The 20,971-nt window shown below is 42.6% G+C and overlaps 1 protein-coding gene across 14 annotated transcripts in view; it reads left to right on the forward strand.

Moving 5' to 3' along the window:
* UNC13B (unc-13 homolog B) overlaps positions 1–20,971 on the forward strand; it is a 302,361-nt gene that overhangs the window by 259,527 nt on the left and 21,863 nt on the right. For all 14 annotated transcript variants that reach the window (XM_057498809.1, XM_057498808.1, XM_057498810.1 and 11 more), the window contains 12 exons: positions 213–291; positions 2,445–2,519; positions 3,000–3,219; positions 5,605–5,832; positions 6,461–6,602; positions 8,290–8,459; positions 8,922–9,037; positions 9,368–9,531; positions 12,402–12,552; positions 13,979–14,047; positions 15,574–15,663; positions 16,003–16,131. In XM_057498809.1, the coding sequence (XP_057354792.1) occupies positions 213–291; positions 2,445–2,519; positions 3,000–3,219; positions 5,605–5,832; positions 6,461–6,602; positions 8,290–8,459; positions 8,922–9,037; positions 9,368–9,531; positions 12,402–12,552; positions 13,979–14,047; positions 15,574–15,663; positions 16,003–16,131 (1,633 nt within the window). The remainder of the gene's footprint in view (positions 1–212; positions 292–2,444; positions 2,520–2,999; positions 3,220–5,604; positions 5,833–6,460; positions 6,603–8,289; positions 8,460–8,921; positions 9,038–9,367; positions 9,532–12,401; positions 12,553–13,978; positions 14,048–15,573; positions 15,664–16,002; positions 16,132–20,971) is intronic.

Here is a 20,971-nt window from a genome sequence, read left to right on the forward strand (position 1 = left end):
AAACACTGAGGAACACTCTGAGAGCAGATGTCATTGCTCATCATTCCATGGTTTTATTTCCCTCACTTTCTGTCTTCCTTATTCCTCTCAAAGGCACATGGTGTTGAGGTCAGTTCATCTTTCTCTGGGGAAAGCGGGGAGAATGGAACACTGAACCTGCCAGTAATTCAAGGCAGAACTGAAGGTGCTGACATGTTTTCTTCTCCCCTCAGGCCAGCTGGAGGCCTCTATGGCATTGACAGCATGCCAGATCTACGCAGAAAGAAGCCACTGCCACTTGTTAGTGATCTGGTGAGTGAGACTGTTGTGCAGGATTAGGCTGTAGCCTTGGGGTATCCCCACTGGGCCTTGGCGAGCTTTCAAGACTGGTAGTGGCCCTTTTAGTGACACATTTTCCCGAAGATCACTCATTTAAAGCCTTACTGAGACTTAGTGATCGCATCAGTGGGACTTTGTTCTACTTCACTCCCTCGTCAGAGCCCCAGTTTCTTTGCTAGCTCAAGCTCCTACTTGGAAGATTTATATCTTGGGCTCTCAAAGCTAAGCTCCAGGGTCGTCTTCTAGGTACTTAATTTCTCTAGGCATCTCTATAGCCTTTTAGATGACCTAGAATGGAAATTGCCTAAATTACTGAGTTTAGTGTGTGATGAGCATACTGGTGTAACTACTTCTTGGAGGTCAAGTGATAATCTCCTCCTGAGACATAGGCTTTCTAGACTACCTCTGTGCCCTTAGTCCTTAACTCAGTGTCTGACCTTGAGAGGTAATGATAAAAAATTTGTGAAATTTGGTTGGAACAGGCTTAGGAGTTAAAAGCTGATCTCAGGATCTCCAGGATGACCAGATGCTCCCATCTTGGGTCATACTTTCTAAGGCAGGATCAGCTCAAGGAATTTTTCAAAGTGGGCAGTGGGAGTGGAAGGGGACCCTGGCCCTCCCAGAGTCCTAGAGCTCATTAAGACTTGAACCCTTTTTCTTGTTACCATTTTCTGCTCCCATTTTCTTTCTTTCACTACCTATTCAGTTTTTTTTTTTCTATCTGCCCATTTTCCCATTTCTCCTCCATTCTCTATTCTCTTTCCACCCCCCCCACCAGTTTCTCCCTCCTTAGTTGGCTGAATGGACATATCCTCTCTGTCATTTTCTCTTAATCATTTCTTTCTTTCCTATTTGTATCTTCTCCTTTCTCTTTTTCCCCCTTTCTAGTGTACCTCTTCTCCTAACAACTGCTCAGCAAGCTAGTTGGGTGGAGATAAATTCTGTCTTCTCTTTATTACATGACCTCTTTCACTGTCTTCCATCTTCCTCTCTCCCTCCTGTCTTCCTACTTTTTCTCATCCTATACTCCCTCTTGGCCACCAGCTCCTCTTTGCTTAATTGGTTGGGTAGCAGTGTCTTATTCATTTGTTTCCCCTCCTCCTATCTTTAAACCCTGCCTATATTTATTCCACTTTCTGGCATAACTCTCCTTAGAGGAGGAGCTCTAGGCCTTAGGCTATGGCCATCTCTCTGGGTTGAAGGTTAGATTTTAGTGGAGAGAGGCAGACGGGGTTAAGAAGTGTTCCCTACATTGGACTATAGGGAAGAACCTCTCGGTTGCCTCTGAAAGTTTTCTCTTGCCTTAGGGAGGCTTTTAACATTGTGTCATTCCTTTCTCTGCTCTCCTCTGCGCAGGCTATGGTGAGTGTTTCCTGATCCCGCTTTCCATGCTCTGTAAGACTCCTTATCTCAAACCACCTGGGTGCCTCTCAGCTGTTTCTCCTTCTTGGGCTGATATAATTTCTGTCTGTCTAATGTTCACTGCCTTAGGGAAACCATGTGTCTCTCCAGGAGCTGCCCCTAAAACTAGCATTTGGCAGATATGTGTGGCACCTCGACACAAGACATAAGGTAGCAGAGCAGCCCCAGCAGTCAGAATTAACTCCCTGCCCTGCTCAATTTGACTAGGGCTACAATGCCCCTCTGACTTGGGCTTATGAGCTGCTGGCCTCTCTATACCTACCTGGGATTGTGTGCGCATGGGGTGGTACCAGGGGACAGAGGTTAGCATGGAATCATTCTCAGTGACAGTTCTTAAATATGACTGACAGAGTTGTGTTTATTATATTCTTAATGACCTATTTCCTGCTATAATTGTAAACTTCATTTTCTTTCTCCATTCTGTAAATAAGGGCCAGGATACTTAAAAATAGCAAAGGAAAGAGAAACACTTTGAGTGATAGGTACCCTAAGACAAGTGCCATTCTCACATGGCTATAACAGTCCTGAGGGCCTTGGATTTGGGATCTTAACCTGGGACTCTTGTTACCTATTACCCTTGCGGTCCCTGTGAGTGACAGTAAAAATAGAAGGTAGTAAATTCTCTTTGATCACTGAGACTCACTTCCCACGACTTTGGCAGCCCTTGGTGGTAGCCAGGGCTGACTGCAGGTGTCTTCTCACAGTCACTGGTCCAGTCCCAGAAGGCAGGGATTGCTTCTGCAATGGCTACCCGCACCTCTCTCAAGGATGAAGAGCTGGTAAGTGACCCATGGGCTTTCATGAATCCACTGGCTTTTTAAAGACTGGTTGGTGATCATCTCTGTAGCCACAGTACTTGAGAAATCAAGAGTGTTGAGAACACATTGTTAACAAAACAGATAGATAGTGTTAGATCTGTTTTCCACACTGGGAGAGGCAAAGGTCCAATTAGGGTTAAGTCCAAGTCTCATATTGGAGTATGTGACCATTGTACTCAGGGTTTTATGGTGGGCCTAGTTCCCTCTGTGTTCCTAGAAACCTTGAATGCTGGAACAAGGCTCAGACCCACTGTTCTGGTTAGACCTGTCTTGGAAGACCAGTAGCACATGACACTGGGGCTTCTTTCTGCCAGGCTAGAGCATCTTCTCTATTGCCAGAGGAGAAACCAGGGTCTTGATTGCCCTGCAGTGGTGTGAGTTATGATATCTTCCAACAGAGACCTAAAGTCACTGGCGGGTGATGGGTTATGTGTCTTTCAGAAATCCCATGTGTATAAGAAAACCCTGCAGGCCTTAATCTACCCCATCTCATGCACCACACCCCACAACTTTGAGGTTTGGACTGCCACTACCCCGACCTACTGCTATGAGTGTGAAGGCCTGCTCTGGGGCATTGCCCGGCAGGGCATGCGCTGCAGCGAGTGTGGAGTCAAGTGCCATGAAAAGTGCCAGGACCTGCTCAATGCCGACTGCCTACAGCGTGAGTGCCCCTGTGGGATGAAGGGTGGGAGCAGGGCTGACATAGCCTCTCCAAAATAGTCTAGCAACAAAGAGCTAGGATGGCTGAACCATTAATTCCTCTAGTCTGTCTAATCCTGAAGCTCTTATCTTTTCAAAGAAACTAGGGTCCTGAGTCAAGGAGCATTGCCTGTCCAAATAACAGGTTTTATAGCACTCTTTTAAGAACTTTTAAGAAAAATTCCTTGAGCTTTCTGTGGCCCTCTGGTGGAACTAGGATCTCTTCTAGGATTCAGGTGATCCCAGAGGCTGTACTTGAGTGGTGTACACCCAACAGCAGCCATACTGCCCAAACGACTAGACCCTAGGACCCAGGGAAGGCAGCATTTATTTGTTGCATATAGATGCAGCTTTTGCCAGGAACAGAAGTTTCAAATGGATCAGGCAGAGGTCCTGGGGGACAGTGTGCTACACTCCCAAGGTCCTGACTAAATGTGTGATTGATGCCACCACCATGGGGTGGGGAGAAGAGGAGCAGGAAAAGCAACATGTTTCCATCAAAGGAGATAATAGCACTCTAAGTTCTTGTCTCCTTGCTCTGTTCCTGCTGGACTTGTACCTCTGTGGCTGGACCCCAAGAGGAACAGGGCTGGGGGATGGGTTAAAGCATTTTTTTGCCTCTCCAAGTCTCTCAAGTGTTACTCAGAGCTAAGCCATAGCAATGATAGCTTCAAGGATCTTGATAGTAGAAAGGAAGGTTACACTAGACTTAGAGGCAATTCATTATTCCAAGGAAAGATAAGTGACATAAAAGGGGCCCAGGGAGAGGCCTTGAGGAATTATTCCCATGTCTTCCTTTGAAGAACCCTAGGTTGGTGCCAGTTGCATGGCTATGGTAGACATGAAGAGACAGGTAGAGCAAAGTCAAAAGAGATGGAGCTCTGAAAAAACTGTCTGAAGATGAATGCTGGTCATGACTTTGACCAAACCCATCATGTGGGATGACGAGCCCAGGTGTCAGCAGGCCCTCGTTTTCATGGCTGAGAACTAGCAGCCAAGTTGGCTGCCTAGGTTGCTTGCTGGAAAATTCTGCTGAAATGAAAATTCTTCTGTAATGCCACTTTGTAGCAAAGGTGTTGATCTTGTCCTCAAGGGTCATTCAGAGGTCCCACTCCAAGGAAGTAGCATGGCATGTGATATACTGAGTGGCAAGAGTGGGATGCAGCCCAAGTCATTTTTCATTTATCAGAAAATGTCTTCTGCCTAAGCCTTCTATGAAGCACAGAGTGGAATGAAATGCCCCTTTATGGGCCTCCCTGGACAGAAAACCTGCTTGCTGTCCTCCCAGGGTTCAGTACAGATGTTGGCCTTTATTTTTTTATTATTTTTATATTTGTATTACAAAGCTCCAAGCTTTGTAATAAAGGCCTAAGCCTTTGGAGCCTAGAGGGATGTAAGAGCCAGTCTGCAGGGCGAGTGAAAGAAGGATGGGCTCCTTTCTGAGAAGCCTGGTTGGTGAAATACACTGGAAGGATCTGTGTTCCCCCATATTCCTCAGAGCAGTAGGGAAAGCCTGCTAGTGTCTTGAGATGAGCTGGCTGGGGTAACAGCTGGCAAAGATGGCCCTTGCCATCCTGCCAGGATCATAATGATAGTAGTAACAATAATAGTGACCATTTATTGAGTATCAGGCACTGGGCTAGGTGCTTTATGTGTGCTAATAGGATGTTAATTACAACCTGAGAGATAAGTGCCATTTTCTTCTCTTAGAAGAAACTGGTTTATTCAGCTTGGAATGGTGGAGTCAGGATTTGAACCCAACTTTGTCTGATACCAAAGGCCATACTTTTCTCATCATACAACACTACTTTCTGAGATGAAAAGCCCTGAAACTATGGGACAGAATCGAACTGTGTGCCCGCCCTGACAAGCTCTGGGATCTGTGTCATGGCTGGGAAGTTTGATGAGATTGGTGGAGTTATCATGCCTACCCACTACTCCTCTCGATAACTGATACATCCACCAGTGATTTTTTTGGCCTTAGACTTGAAGGGTACCTTTCAATCACTGTCTGGATGGAAGAAAGACAAAGCCAACTGCAGACTGAGCTACAATTTTTTGTTTCTTCTCTGATGAAAAAATTCAACATGTATCTAAATAGAATAGTATCATAAACCCCCCTAATAACTATCAAGTTTTGGTACCCTTTCAGTTACATTTAAACTCCACTAGCCAGACATTAAACTCCAGCAGGCCTATGGTGATTAACTTTTCCCAGAGCTCTCCCAGTCTTCCTAAGCTGCTTGCACTGCACAGTTACCTCTCCCTGGCCCTATTCCTCAGCCTGACCCTTAGACTGGTAGGTGGCCTGTTGGTTACCTACTTTCTGTCTCTGGCCATCCTTCAGGGGCTGCAGAAAAGAGCTGTAAACATGGAGCTGAGGACCGGACCCAGAATATTATCATGGCCATGAAGGACCGCATGAAGATCCGAGAGCGGAATAAGCCAGAGATCTTTGAAGTTATTCGAGATGTCTTCACTGTGAGCAAAGTTGCTCATGTGCAGCAGATGAAAACAGTGAAGCAGAGTGTGCTGGATGGCACCTCAAAATGGTCCGCCAAGATTACCATCACTGGTGAGCAAGCCAGAGTTTGAGAGGACAGAAAGGCCTAGGCTGTGGGGAGGATCCCGGGGAAGAAGCACCCTGAATGTGAGGGAGCAAGGGACTGGGGAGGAAGAAGATAGAATGGAGGGGAAGAGAGAGGCCTTATTGTTCATCATTTCTCCTCTCCTAGACCCTGGTGCTACGGGGTGCTGGGAGAGGCAAGACTGACACCTGCAAATGACATGTATTATAAAAGTAGGAGTTGGACACAATCTATTACAGACTTGGCTAACAGTCTGATGTGACAAGAGCTGGGAGCTGGGGAAGGGGATGGGCAGGAGATCAGGAAATAGCCAGTGGCTTACTAGCTGGGAAGGTGTGGCTGAAGTGTGCATATATCACCAGAAAGGACTAGGGTAGAGGTAAGTGGTCAGTTAGGGCTCTGTTGGGGAGGTGGGATTCTTGGGCTAGGCTTTGAGGGAAAGATTGGTGGCCTAGGGCTAAGGATAAATGGAGGAGTGAGAAGAAGACTAGGGCTCCTGTGCAAAGGGCATATAGAGGCTGCTCTAAGATGGAGAACATGAGCATCGTGTTGTGGAGGACTTCTGACTTCTGATGAGCACTCTGAAGCCTATTCCTCTTTGTATTTGGGTTGCAGTGGTTTGTGCCCAGGGCCTACAAGCCAAGGACAAGACAGGATCCAGTGATCCTTACGTGACTGTGCAGGTGGGAAAAACCAAGAAGCGTACCAAGACCATTTTTGGGAACCTGAATCCTGTTTGGGAAGAGAAGTTCCATTTGTAAGTCACAGAAGGCTTTGTCTTACCTGGCACTATACGTATTTGGGGAGCAGCATTAAATCCCATTATTCTGGGCTTGGACCCTTAGAGGGATGGGGCAGAGGCAGTGGAGGAAACTCAGTTCTCACATGTTTCAGTTGGACAGCAGCCATTCTTCCTCTGGATTTCTTCTTGTGGTCTGTTTTATCAGTTACTTTACCCAAGCCCTGTCTTTGTTAGGGCTACTAAAGATGCCCCTGAGCACTCCATACTGCCTTTTGTAGTGTTAGAAAGATGTTACCGCTGCCCAGTGGGAGAACCAGGGACTGACCATCCTGTTGTGTACTCCCAGCCCTGCCATCCTGCCTAGGAAGGGTTAGGCTCTTCTGGGAGATCAGGAAGGAATGTCCTTGTCCTACATCTGGGTAATTTTGGCTTGAAGATAGAAATCTGGGTTCTAGAGAAGTTTCCATTTCCCTTAAAGGGCTGTGCTTTTTTTTTTCCTACCTCAGCTTCAACCCCCTCTCCTTTTTCCATTGTCTCAATTTCTAACAGACTATTTCATAATAAGGGATGGTTGTTGAAAAATGGCAAGCTCTAGCCTACGACTTGGACTAATATCTGGAGAATCCAAATGCTTTGTCACATTACTAAGGCTTAGGACCAGGGAGTTGAGTCTGGATCAGCTAAGCATGCTGGCTGTGTAAAGACTTCTTTTTGTTGGCTCCTTGGAGAACTCATGTGGAAAGGGATTGGGGCTTAGTAAAATCAATCTCCAGTCCAGGGGCAGCAGATACTGGGGAGAGCATCTGTTGCTTTGAGAATCTGAGTGGTTCCTGCTTGAATCCTTCTTATGATTAACACTAAATGAATTGGCTCTGTAATCAGCTTTATCCCTTTGTATAAGCCCACTTTTATTCATTTAGTAAACAAGCCCACAAAACATTGTACATGATACTGTGTGTCTAAAAATGTGTAAGGTGGTCCCTGGTTTCAAGAAGCTCCCTGTTGATTTGTCTATTATTTTTCAGTAGACTAGTAGTTATACTAAAATATTGTAATGGAACATGCAAAGATATGAGAACACAGGGAAAACAGCAGCAAATTCTGCCCAATACAACTTTTGGGCAAGGCAGCAGAATCCAGAAGGCAATTGCTGGGGAGGGACAGCATGAGAGGGGAACCTGGGCAAACTCCTTTCTCCAAAGCAAACCCCATAGCGAAGTGGAAATTTGTATGGATGTAAAGAATGACAGTGCACCAACCACATACTTAGATAGATGGGGGAGACAGATGGAAAGCTAAATAGATATGACCAGATGGACGTGCCATGAACATTAATACCTTTACTGACTCTAGGGAGGGAACTAGCGGTTGTTTCCTAGGGCTCTGTGGCATCTGTCCAGCTTTTCCTCTGTTGGTGTTGCTGATCCAGCTAGCTGCATAGGAAATCATAATTATCCTGATTTCTTTTCCCTCTCCCCCTTTTTTTGTCCCAGGGCAAGAAGGACCGCATGGTGGTATGTAGAGCCATTCAGGCTGACAGGGATGGCTTGGCTCACCTGGAACTGTAGTGCCTCTGTTCTCTGACTCCTTCTCTTCCTCTGCAGGTCCTCAAGTGCAGTTGCTGGAGCTATGGGAGGGATTTGAAAGTAATAGGAGTGCTGCTGAGTCTGTCCCTAACAGAGCCTGCCTAATTCTCTCACAGCGAGTGCCACAACTCTTCCGACCGCATTAAAGTACGCGTGTGGGATGAGGATGATGACATCAAGTCGAGAGTAAAGCAGAGGCTAAAGCGAGAGTCTGATGATTTCCTTGGCCAAACCATCATCGAGGTTCGGACACTGAGTGGCGAGATGGATGTCTGGTATAACTTGGGTAAGAAAACGGGACCAGAGAAAATTGCTAGCAAGGGAGAACATGCATGGGGAACCTGGAAAAAATCCTGTCTATCAAAACCATCACTCAATCCCTAAAGCATATGTCTATGCAGAGCCTGTCTTACCTGCAGAGAACCAACCGTGGATAGAGATGGGGGACCACGGAGTGGGAGGCTGGAACTGGACAGAGTGATCTGGTTGGACATTCTCCAGATTTCACAAGGCCCTTGAATCTTCATACCCTGATGGCTTTAGCTCCCTAGTCTCCTAATGGTGTGGGAGAATTCCTACTGGGAATGTTTGGGGTATTCGTGGACCACAAGGTCACTGGAGTGCATTCACCCTGTTAGGTGAATGTGTGGGTTGGTGCTTCTCGTCCCTTGGGTTAAGCCAGGATGCTGGATTTCTGTGCTATCTGTAGTTGCATTGACGTCAATCTCCTGTCTTCTTTCCTTCCTAGAGAAGAGGACAGACAAATCAGCTGTCTCAGGGGCTATCCGACTACATATCAGTGTGGAGATCAAGGGGGAGGAGAAGGTAGCCCCATATCATGTGCAGTATACATGTCTCCATGAGGTGAGCCAGCCTTTGGTAGATGGGGTGCCAGAAAGCAGTACTGGGAGGGGCTTTTACAATGAGCAGCATTGCTAGATGGTTGAAGATTGGGGGCCTTTTTTAAATTTTATCCTTGGCTCACTGTGCCACCCCAAACAGCCCAAGTAACAGTCCCAGCCTCAGTTCTCCTTCACTCATGTGAGCATTGCCCTCTAGGGCCACAGGAGGAACTGAGCAATGATTTGAAGGACAGAATTTCTGTGGAACCCTATACACATTGTCCTGGACTTAATCACCAGATTGTGGTTTTGCTTTTAATATGTATTTAACTCTTTGCTCTGTCTCCTGCAGAACCTTTTCCATTACCTCACAGACATTCAAGGTAATGGAGCAGTCCAGATCCCTGAGACTCGAGGAGATGATGCATGGAAGGTGTACTTTGATGAGACTGCCCAAGAGATTGTCGATGAATTTTCCATGCGCTATGGCATTGAATCCATATATCAGGCCATGACGTGAGGCTCCCTGGGGCTTTGGGAAGTGGCTACTAACCCTTGGGGAGGGGAATGAAGGTGCACTGATAGGGTGGACAGGTCGTCAATGGAATAGTATGCAGTGACTTATTGCTTTCCTCTCTGAGCTGGGTGAAGTGGATCACTGGCCCAAGGCAAAGAGGATATATGTTAAAAGGGAGTGTGTTTATCAGTAAGTCAGGGAGAAGGTATTTGTCTGTCTACCCCAAAGATCAGAGGTAGGAAGGGAAAAGGCCATGGAGGGGGATGCAAGGGCAAAACTCCCCAACCAGCACAGGCCTGAGGAGATAGGCATGTGTGTGAAAAGTTTTTATAAGCTTATCTTATACAAGCTCTCTGGATGTCAGAGAGGGCACTAAACTGCAGGGAAAGCAGCTGTGTCTGGAGTTCACCAAGACTCCTATATCAGAAGTCCCCGCTTACTAAACAGAAGAGGTGTTGTCTGTTGGTGAGGCTGCCACAGGAAGCAGCCCTAGGTAAGCAGAGGGTCACTATTGCCCTGGCTGTGCTTCCTTTATTCTAAAACTTTAATTGAGTTCCTTCTATGGGTCACACATTGTGCTAGGTGCTGAGAACACGAAGATGAATAAGATGAGGCCTCTGTGCTTGGGGAACAGTCTTAACAGGAAAGGCAGACCAGTAAACAATTACACTATAATGCAGTAAGTGCTATGGTAGAAATAATCACAGGGTATTATGAATTTTAGGGTATCTGAATTTTAGGGGAGGCATGTGAGGGTAGCCTTTGAGGAGTTGACTTTGAACTGGGTCTCAATATTGAGAAAAGGAAGATGGGTATTTCTGGTCGGGCAACAGAACATAGAATATTTAAGGAATTACAAGAAGTATGGTATAAATGGGGAGAAGAAATATGGTGAGGAATGACATTTGAGAGTGGCCTCTCTGCCGTTCTTACTCTGTTCACTTTCCCTAGATAATCTCATCCAAATCTATGACCTCAACTACTGTTTCTGAGCAACAGACTCCCCAGATATCTTTGTTCAAATCAGACCTTTTCCTGAATTTCAGATCCATTTTCAACTGCTCCCTGAGTATTCCCATAGGCATTGCAAACCCAGCATGGCTAAATTCCAAATCCACATAATCTCCACTAGATAAGCTTATCTTTCTATATCCCCTATTTTAGTAAATAGAATGGTTTTCTGTAAAGTTGTCCAAACAAATTTAGGAGTCAGTCTAAACTTTTTTCTTACTACTGTCTCCCAACATCCAGTCTCTAAATCCAGTGTTTTTAACCTGCCATATCACTATTGCTACAGCTCAGTAATAATGATAATGATAATAACAACAGCTCCTATGTAGCATTTCCTTATGTGCCAGGTAACCAGTCTTAAGCACTTTATGAATGTTAACTCATATAATGCTCCTGTCAATCTTATGAGATGTGTATCATTTTTCCCATTTTACACATAAGGCAACTAAGGTATAGAGAAGTTTATGCAAGGTCACTGGTGTTGCTGAGCCTCAAACTGCTCTTAACCATTTCTCTGTTCTGTTTAGTGCTTCATTGCTTCTTTTCTGAATGATTGCAATAACTCTTAAACTGGTCTTTCTATCTTAGTCATATCTCTCTCCAAGTCTTCTTTTCCAATTTATCATCAAAAGGGACCTTTCTGAGAAACTAATCACACTATGTCTTTGTTTAAAATTTTACTATATATCATTTGCAAATATATTCTCCCATATAGTAACTGTCTTTCTGTTTTGTTGATGGTTTCCTTTGCAGTGCAGAAGCTTTTTAGTTTAATGTAAAAACTAAACTAAAAAGTTGATTTTTGCTTTTGTTTCCCTTGCTTGGGGAGACATTCCAGAAAAATGTTACTAGTGCTTAATGTTTAAGGGTTTACTGCCTATGTTGTCTTCTAGGAATTCAATGGTTTCAGGTCTCATATTTAGGTGTGTAATCCATTTTGAATTTATTTTTGTGCGTGGCATAAGACAGTGATCCAATTTTATTCTTCTGCATGTAACTGTTCAGTTTTCTGAACACCAGTTACTGAAGAGACTGTCTTTTCCCCATTGTATATTCTTGCCTACTTTGTCACCTATTAATTGATCATATAGACATGGGTTTATTTTTGGACTCTCTAGGCTGTTCTGTTGATTGATGTATCTGTTCTTAAAAAAATTTAGTGAGAATGTTTGATATCTTGATCTGGGTGATGCTTATATGAGTGTATACACATGTCAAAATTCATCAGCTATGCACTAAGATTTATGCATTGTATGTATCTCACTATAATTTTTAAAAATTTTACTATAGCATTAGTGTAAACTCTTTTATTGTCTATTCTCTGCCTACTTCTCCTCCATGATTTCTTGCTCTTCCTCTGTCAAACACCTGAACAGTAGCCTAACTGAGCTTCCCAAATGAATCATTCTCTTATGAATATATTTGTCTTTGCAATGTAGTTTTGCTTTTCTTGAACACTTCTCCATTTGATTAATTTGTATTAATCCTTTAACACTTGGCTCAAGTGCTCTTCTTTGGGAAGACTTTTTCTAATCCCTTCCAGCTCCCAACCATTCTGATTTAGGTTCTTTTCCTGTATGTTTCCACAATGCTTTTGCATAGCATACCTTGGAATTATTGACTTACTTTCTAACACTTGCTTTCTCTGCCAGATTATCACATCTTTGGATTCAAGCACTTAGCACAGGGCCTGGCTCATGGTAGGGGTTCATTGAATGTACAATTAAATGAATAAATTGTGAAGATCCTTATATGCCAAAATGATTGGAAGCTTCATACACATCAGTGAGATCTTTTGATTACTTGACTTTCACAGCAAATGCTGAAGAGTTTTGAGGCTGAGGATGCTGTTTTTCAGGCACTTTGCATGTTTGTCATCCAAGTACATGTGTCCTGGTGTGCCAGCAGTGATGAGCACCTTACTGGCCAACATCAATGCCTACTATGCCCACACAACTGCCTCCACCAACGTCTCTGCCTCTGATCGTTTTGCAGCCTCCAACTTTGGGGTGAGTATGATGTAAACACATATCTATCTGTTCTTTATCAATTAATAAGGTTTGATTTTTATGGTAGGTACTGTAGAGTTGGTTGGTATACCTAAAATTCAGGTAGTTGCCACCTAGAGAGATTAACTCGTTCCTTTACCAGTATGTAGACAATGCTACTAGACTATCCCTATTTCATTATGATTATGTAAACTTGCTAATAGTCTCTTCTCAGACATGGAGAAATGTGAGAAGGCAGAATAGCACCACTTTGGTTTGGGGGCCACTACATGGGCTTGGGCAGAACCTTCTTTGGCCAAGATCTTGGTTGTTTCATCATGTTCCTTAGTCTTGCAGGTCCACAAATGGGCCTTTCTTGATATTATTCAGTCTCTCTCTGACAGATTCATACCACTTAAGTTCATATGAGACTGATACCTAAGTGAGGATACCAATGTATACCTGAGCCTGTCCCTTTTCTAGTGTTTAGAATATTTCCCATCCAGAGTATTCCCTTTCCTGGTGTTAAGGTACTTGAGAAGTTGAATCTTTACTCAGAATGTCATCTCACACATTAGCTCAATATATACTGGATGAAATATCTTTGACCCACCACAAAGATTATCTCTTCAGAGATAAAATTAATAATTCCCCCAAATCTAATGGTTCCCTTAGCCTTGTTTTTTTGGTACTAATCACTTTTTCTTACTGTTAATAGAGTCTGTAGATAAACTAATACAATTGATTAAGCCAGTCAAATATCTGTTCCATTTTGTTCTCATCCCATTATATATTGACTTAATATATGAGTTCCAGGAGTGCTATGCCAATGTGATCCCACATTTAATTATACCTTTTCTATAAAAATCAACTATTAAAATAATATGTTATTTATTTTAACTTTAAAAAAGTAAAAACTAAGGGAAATAATAAGGAACATGATTTAAAGAGGAGCCCCCCAGGTCTGCCAGATCATCTTCCAAATGCACCACTATTTTTCTCTACCATCATTACTGCCTGGCTGTGACTGGTTAGCTGTTAACAGCTACCCCAGGATAAGACAGGAGACCACAGACTCAAAACAAGCTGGAGAATGTGCTTGGAGTTTTCTGTTGACTGAGGTGAATCAGAGTCCCAAAGGGTTGGAGACGCACTGGTCATCTCCTGTTGACTCTTGTACAGGAAGAACTGTTCCCCTCCCAGGGACTTTTTTCTTTTTGCCAGTATAAAAAGATTCTCTAGTGTGAGACAGAGCTGCTAAGAGATGGAACAGGGACCACCTATCTCATTTCTCCCTTACATTGTTTGTTGTTCTCCTCATGAGATAGAAAATGTCCCCAACCCAGGGTCCTTTCCTCACCCAGAGTTGGTTATGTTTCTGTTACAGTCTAGGGAGCTTAAATACAGATTACTTTTCTCTTCTCTGTTACTTGTTTCCCACCCTCAGAAAGAGAGATTCGTAAAACTACTGGACCAGCTGCATAATTCACTGAGGATTGACCTCTCTACATACAGGGTAAGTCAAGATAATGGCCATGGGTGGGATAACAGATAATATCAAGTTCAGTCTGGAGAGACTCTAGGATAATTTTGGCTGTAAAGATCAAAGGCAAGGAAATTGGTTTGTGTCATCACACCCAAATGCATGGCCAATGCCACTGTCACCTGTGATTCTCCAAACGCCAAGGACCATGCAGCATGTAAGTAGCAGCAGGGGCTGAACTGTTTTATATAGACAGTTGGCTTTCCAACCCTACTCACATCACCAGATTCTCATTAGGGAATCTCTTGAGGATAATCTCTTCTGGAAATGCCCCTTTAAAAATTAGATAATTATATTTCATTCTGGCATTTTTCCTTACTCTTCTTATTTTCCTGGGAGATGTGAGAATGCACCTAAGGAGAGAGAGAAAGTAGCTTGGTTTGGGCAAGTAGTGTGTAGCAGAGGTCATGTCCATTCCTGGAATGGGGGGAGGAAATGCAGCAGGAGAGTAGGTACCTGGGCATGGCCAGGACAGAGAAATGGACAGTTTCTCACTTCTTCCTAAGTTAGATCTTCTTAGAATGGCTTCATTACTTGCTTTGAAATGTTGTGAATTTTCAGAACAAGCAATATACCCACATAAAAAAGTAAGTATAAAAATAACTTCAAAGTTAAAAAGAAGTGAGTTTCTAATTATCTACACTTTCATTGTCCTCCATTTTTCACAAATAATGGAGAGTTGACCGTATATCTTATATTTGGCATATAAGTAGCCACATAACAGTTTAAAACAGTGACCCTTAAAATGAAGAGTGGCTCAACATCTCCACACCACCACCCCCAGCTCTCCCTGGCCTCTTTCTCCTAAAACTCATGCCAAAGAGAATGAAATGAGGCACAGCAGGATGGTTCTAAGGAACTCACTCCAAAAACAGTTCTGCTCAGAGCTCTGCGATCTGGTGGCTCCAGAATGGTAGAAGAGCTGGAGTCCATTGTGCAAAAGTCCACAGCCTGGATCTCAGTCTGGTCTGTAGTGTGGCTTCACTTGTATTCCAGGATATACAGTTAGTTGTAACTTGTGAAGAACTCACTTTTTGGGTGTAAGGAACCTCACCCAAAAAAGGTGTGTGTGTGTGTGTGTGTGTGTGTGTGTGTGTGAACTCACTTTTTGGGTGTAAGGAACCTCACCCAAAAAAGGTGTGTGTGTGTGTGTGTGTGTGTGTGTGTGTGTGTGAACTCACTTTTTGGGTGTAAGGAACCTCACCCAAAAAAGGTGTGTGTGTGTGTGTGTGTGTGTGTGTGTGTGTGTGTGTGTGTGTGTGTGTGTGTGTGTGTGTGTGTGTGTGTGTGTGTGTGTGTGTGTGTGTGTGTGTGTGTGTGTGTGTGTGTGTGTGTGTGTGTGTGTGTGTGTGTGTGTGTGTGTGTGTGTGTGTGTGTGTCACACTGCATGGGTAAAGAGAGGGAGACCCATAGTATTTTTGTTCAGCTCAACCATTGCTTTTGGCAGGAAAGGCTTTCCTATTTCTGTTCCTTTCTCACATTTGCTTGATTTGCAACAGAATAATTTCCCTGCTGGGAGCCCTGAGCGGCTTCAGGACTTAAAGTCTACAGTGGATTTGCTGACCAGCATTACTTTCTTCAGAATGAAGGTAAAAGATGAACTGGGCTGGGTGGTGCTGGCTGGAGAACTAGCCACAGGGGCATGGAGAATAAAAATTACTGGGCTCAGTCTGAGGCTACAGGATTCATCACCTCTAAGCCCATGCATCCATACACCTGTTCCCTGGGTTACTTCTGAGAAGACCATGGAGCAACAAGGATGGTCTGGGCAGTTTTCCCCATCAGCTATCCTAGCAATTCTATCCCAGAGTAAGGTCCAGGGACCCGAAAGAGGGTGAAGGAATCTGGAGTAGTTTAGGGGGAGTTCTAAAATGAAACCATGTAGGTGAGCAGGACCCTGGACCCATATTCCTTTTATAAATTGGCAGGTGCAAGAACTACAGAGCCCTCCACGAGCCAGCCAGGTTGTAAAGGATTGTGTGAAGGCCTGTTTGAACTCCACATACGAGTATATCTTCAACAATTGCCATGACTTGTATAGCCACCAGTACCAGCTGGTAAGAAGTTCAGGATCAGGTGGGACAGACTATCAGTGGCTCTTGGAGCCTCCATTTTCCTTTGCTGTGATCATAATGGAAGGGAGCTCAGGACAAAGTCCTTAAGTTATCTAGAGTGAGTAAGTTGTAGGGTGTGGAGCATCTAGACTATGTGAGACATGTGAGGATGGACAAGGACCATTGAACAAGAAATGACATGACTGAGTTGAATAGAAGTGGTAATGATAAGCTTTAGTTTCGTGCTAAAGAAAGTGACCAAAATTTGAGCAGTTCCGGGGGTAAGTAGGTGAATTTTCAGTCCATCACAGAGTCTTTTTTCTCCCCCAAACTTAATTTTACTCTAACTCATGTAGACTTTGCTGTGTTCCAGGCTGAGATCTGTACCTGTCTCTCTGAGCTACTGGCTCATGAAAGTTTAATTTTTCTCTTTGACCACTTCTCTCTGAGGTGCATGGTCTTTTGAGATACATTCATCAGCTGACTCTCAAGGCATACCCTATCCTTCTGTAAGGCTGAACTACTTCACCTGTTTTAGACTGGCAACCTAACTCAGTACCTGGTGACTGTACATTTTTCTAGGTCCTTTCAATAATATCTCTTTTTTTTCTTATTTAAAAGCCAGAACTTCCTTCTGTGTCTGATTACTCAGTTATAGTTCCTGTCTTAAGAATATTTTGCAGAACACACATTTGCAGAATAGTTCCCTTCAGTCCAACAAATATGTATTGAATGTTTGTTCTGGGCCAGATCTGAGGAAAGCACAGCGCTCTTTCAGTTAGTTCACAGTCTCATGAGCATATGTGTAACTCTAATCAAAGAAGTCTGCCAGAAGGGCCTTGAAAAGGAATAAAATTGAAGGGATTCCAAGAAGGAAGAAGTCACTCTTGATTGGATACCAGGAAAAGCTACAAAAAACATGGGGCATTTGAGACAGACCCTGAAAGGCAGTAGATTTGGTCAATAAATGATGGGAGGACAGTCTAAATCTCTTGGATGTTTACCCTTTGGTGAATAAATCCAATTTGTCCCTAGGAGTATCTTAGTAAAGAGTAAAATCTTGTTCACACTGACTCTTCACATTCCCAAATGTACTTTTTGTGCCAGCCTGTCTTAAAGGCTTCCTTCTTTTAAGGTTGTAAAACCTCCCATTGGTTCTGAATTCCATGGGAGGTTTTCCTGGGACCTCTGTTGAGCTTGCCACACTCTGAGCTCCTCTGTTACCCACGTATGGATTCTCTCTGGTTAGGGGAAGACACTCTTCTCAGCTTTGACCTTTCAACTGCAGGGCTACTTTGAGTGCTGGGTCTTTCCATTCCGTAGCAGAAGATGAGCCTAGGCTTTGAAAGAGGGCTGACAGACTATACAGGGACTCCCCTTAGCTTTTGAGTCTTGCTATCTTTTACTTTGTCTCACTCTTTTTCTCATCACTCATTATTTACATGAATTACTTACACATAATTACTTACACTATTACTTCATAAGGTTTTTTTTTTTGGTATCATTAATCTACAATTACATGAAGGACATTATGTTTACTAGGCTCTCCCCTTCACCAAGTCCCCTCCACATACCCCTTCACAGTCACTGTCCATCAGCGTAACTTCATAAGTTTTTTGATTTCCCTCTATTGACCTTCAGTCATTGGTTCATTCATCTGCCCATCCCTATAATAAACTGAGCAGTAGGGATATAAAGTTGATGAAGACACATCACTGTCTTGGGGGAGCTCATGGTTTGGTGGATGTGTGGGGCAGATTACATTTATTGTTTTTATTTTATTACTACATTTTACTGTAATTGTAGTTATCTATTATATCTGTATCAGAGGTTCACAGAGGGTTGTCTGGGAGCCCAGAAGAGAGGAATATAATCAAGATCCAGGGGTGTCAGGGAAAACTCAGAAAAGGTTAAGCTAAACCTGAATTATGAGGAATGAGTAGAAATTAGCTAAAGAAAGGGGTTGGGGATGAGGGGATACCATATAGAGAAAACAGATTGTTTGGAGGGACAGAATTGGGAATGAGTATGTTAATCTGAGGAAATACAAGCAAACTAATTCAGGTAGTTACAGTGTCAGGCTTTGGAGTTCAGCTATCCAGGATTAAATTTTGGTTTGGCTATTTATAGCTTCATGAACATGTAACCTCACTGTCCTCCAGTCTCCTCATCTGTAAAACGAAGGTGATAATAATTTCTACCCAATGGAGTTGTTATGATGATTAAATGAGATGAGGCATGTGAAGTTCTTAGGGTACCTGGCACATAATAAGCACTAAATAAGTGGTGGTGGTGGTGTGGCTATGACTGCAAAAAAAAGGGAAGTGGTAAGGTATGAGGTTGAGAGAGGACATATTCTGAAGGACTCTTGTGTCAAGCCATGGAGTTGGAATTTTACTGAAGGCCATTGAATTTCAGAGGGGTAACACAATGAGATTCTCCTTGCAGAAAGATGACTGACACCTGCATGGAATAGGGATTGGACTGATAAGAACCCAAGCCAAGATAGTGGCAGAATAAGCTAAAGGAGGAGATGTATTTAAATACTATTAAGAAGGAAAAAATCCACTGTGGATTCTGTCCTGGTTTCTGGAAACTTTCTGGTAATGCAGGCTTATTAAAGACTGTGGAGACTTTGTGGTGACATGTGGCATCCCCTAACCCTGTCCTTCTAGGCAGTTCTAACTTTGCCTTTGTCCCAATGGGAGATACATGTCCATTCCAGCCTCTCTGTGGTGACCTCTACTTGTCCTGTCTTGGTTCTGAATGTCGAGTCGCTTCTCCTTCCCTGAGATCCACTGTTGTATTACTTTATCTCTTCCTAACCAAATCCTTTTCTTTCTTTCCCCCCCTCCAGCTTTATTGAGATATAATTGACACACAACATTATGTAAGTTTAAGGTATACAATGTGATGGTTTGATACACACATATACTGCAAAATGTTTACCATAATAAGGTTAGTTAACACATCCTTCACCTCATATAATTATCATTTTATTATTATGGTGAGAACTTTAAAGCTCTATTCTCATAGCATCTTTCAAATACATAATACAATATTGTTAACTATAATCACTATGCTGTACGTTAGGTACCTCAAATTTATTCATCTCAGAACTGAAAGTTTGTACCAGTTGACCAATGTCTCCCCATTTTCCCCCACCTGTCAGCTCCTTGCAACCATCATTCTACTTTCCATTTCTATGAATTCAACATCTTTAGATTACATGTATAAATGAGATGCTTCAGTATTTCTTGCTTTGATTTATTTCGCTTAGCAAAATGCTCTCAAAGTCCATCCATGTTGTCCCAAATGACTGGATTTCCTTTTTTTTTTTTTTTTTTTGCAGCAGAAAATTCATAGTTTTATTATAAAATAATAAAGCAAAACACATAAAGCTATCTATTTATGCTTACCATAAAGCAAAGCACAAATATAAGCTATTATACTGTGACATAGCTCAAACTCAAACAGCAGGCAAACACTCAATGCTAATGGCTAACTTAGCCATTTTTCATTTGCTACATTTCTTTCCTGAAATTTATTTTCCATCAAACAATAAAACAGGAACTCATTTTTGTTCTTTAAAAAAATGTATATAATAAGTCAAAAGTTCTTCTGGATTCCCATCTAATTCTGCCCAAAGGGAGCCATTCTTGTTAATTTGATAGCAATCTGTCCAAACTTAGGGGTGAGAGGTGTTTAACATGAATAGGATCACATTGTACACACACTTCTGTGTTCTGTAACTTGCTTTTTAAATAATATGGATTTCCTTCTTTTTTATGGCTGAATAATAATCCATTGTGTTTATATACCATATTTTCTTTATCCTTCACCCATTGATAGACATGTAGGTTGTTTCCTTGTCTTGGCTACTGTGAATAATGCTGCAATAAACATGAGGGTACAGATAATCTCTTCAAGATAGTGATTTCATTTCCACTGGGTTTATACCTAGAATTGGGATTGCTGGATCATATGGTAGTTCTCTTTTTAATTTTTTGAGGGACCTCCATACTGTTTCCCATAGTGGCTATACCAGTTTACATTCCCACCAAGAATACACCAGGGTTCCCTTTATTTCATATCCTGGCCAACATTTGTTGTCGCTTATCTTTTTGATAATATCTATTCTAAGACATGTGCAGACATCTCATTATGGTTCTGATTTGCATTTCTCTTATGATTAGTGATATCGAGCACCTCTTCATGCACGTGTTGTCTTGAAGACACGTTATATGTCTTGAAGAAATGTCTATTAAAGTCTTCTGCCCATTTTTAAATCTTTTTTTTTGCTGTTGAGTTGTATGAGTTCTTTATGTATTTCGGATATTAAACCCTCATCAGATACGTGGTTTTCAGATATTTTCTCCCATTCTGTAGATTGCCTTTTCATTTTGTTGATTGTTTCTTTTGCTGTGCAGAATGTTTTAGTTTAATGTAGTACCATTTGTTGATTTTTGCTTTTGTTGTTTATGCTTGTAGTGTCATATCTAAAAAACGTCACCAAAACAGACATCAAGGAGCTTTTTCCTTGTTCTCTTCTAGGAGTTTTATGGTTCCAGGTCTTATATTTAAGTCCTTAATCCATTTTGAGTTAATTTTTGTGTATGGTGTAAGATAGGGGTCCAGTTTCATTCTTTTGTTAATATTCATTCATCATGTGAAATCCAATTTTCCCAATATCAGTTAATGAGGAGACTACCCCGTCCCCATTGAGTATTCTTGGCTCCTCAAGACCTTTTCTTATCCAGGTAGGCAAATAGCTTCTTACATGTAATTCTTCCCCCTAATGACATTCAGGGGTTAAGGGAAGTCCTAACCCACTGAAGGTTAG

This window comes from Manis pentadactyla, chromosome 3 (genome assembly GCF_030020395.1).
Source record: "Manis pentadactyla isolate mManPen7 chromosome 3, mManPen7.hap1, whole genome shotgun sequence".
Lineage (NCBI taxonomy): Eukaryota > Metazoa > Chordata > Mammalia > Pholidota > Manidae > Manis > Manis pentadactyla.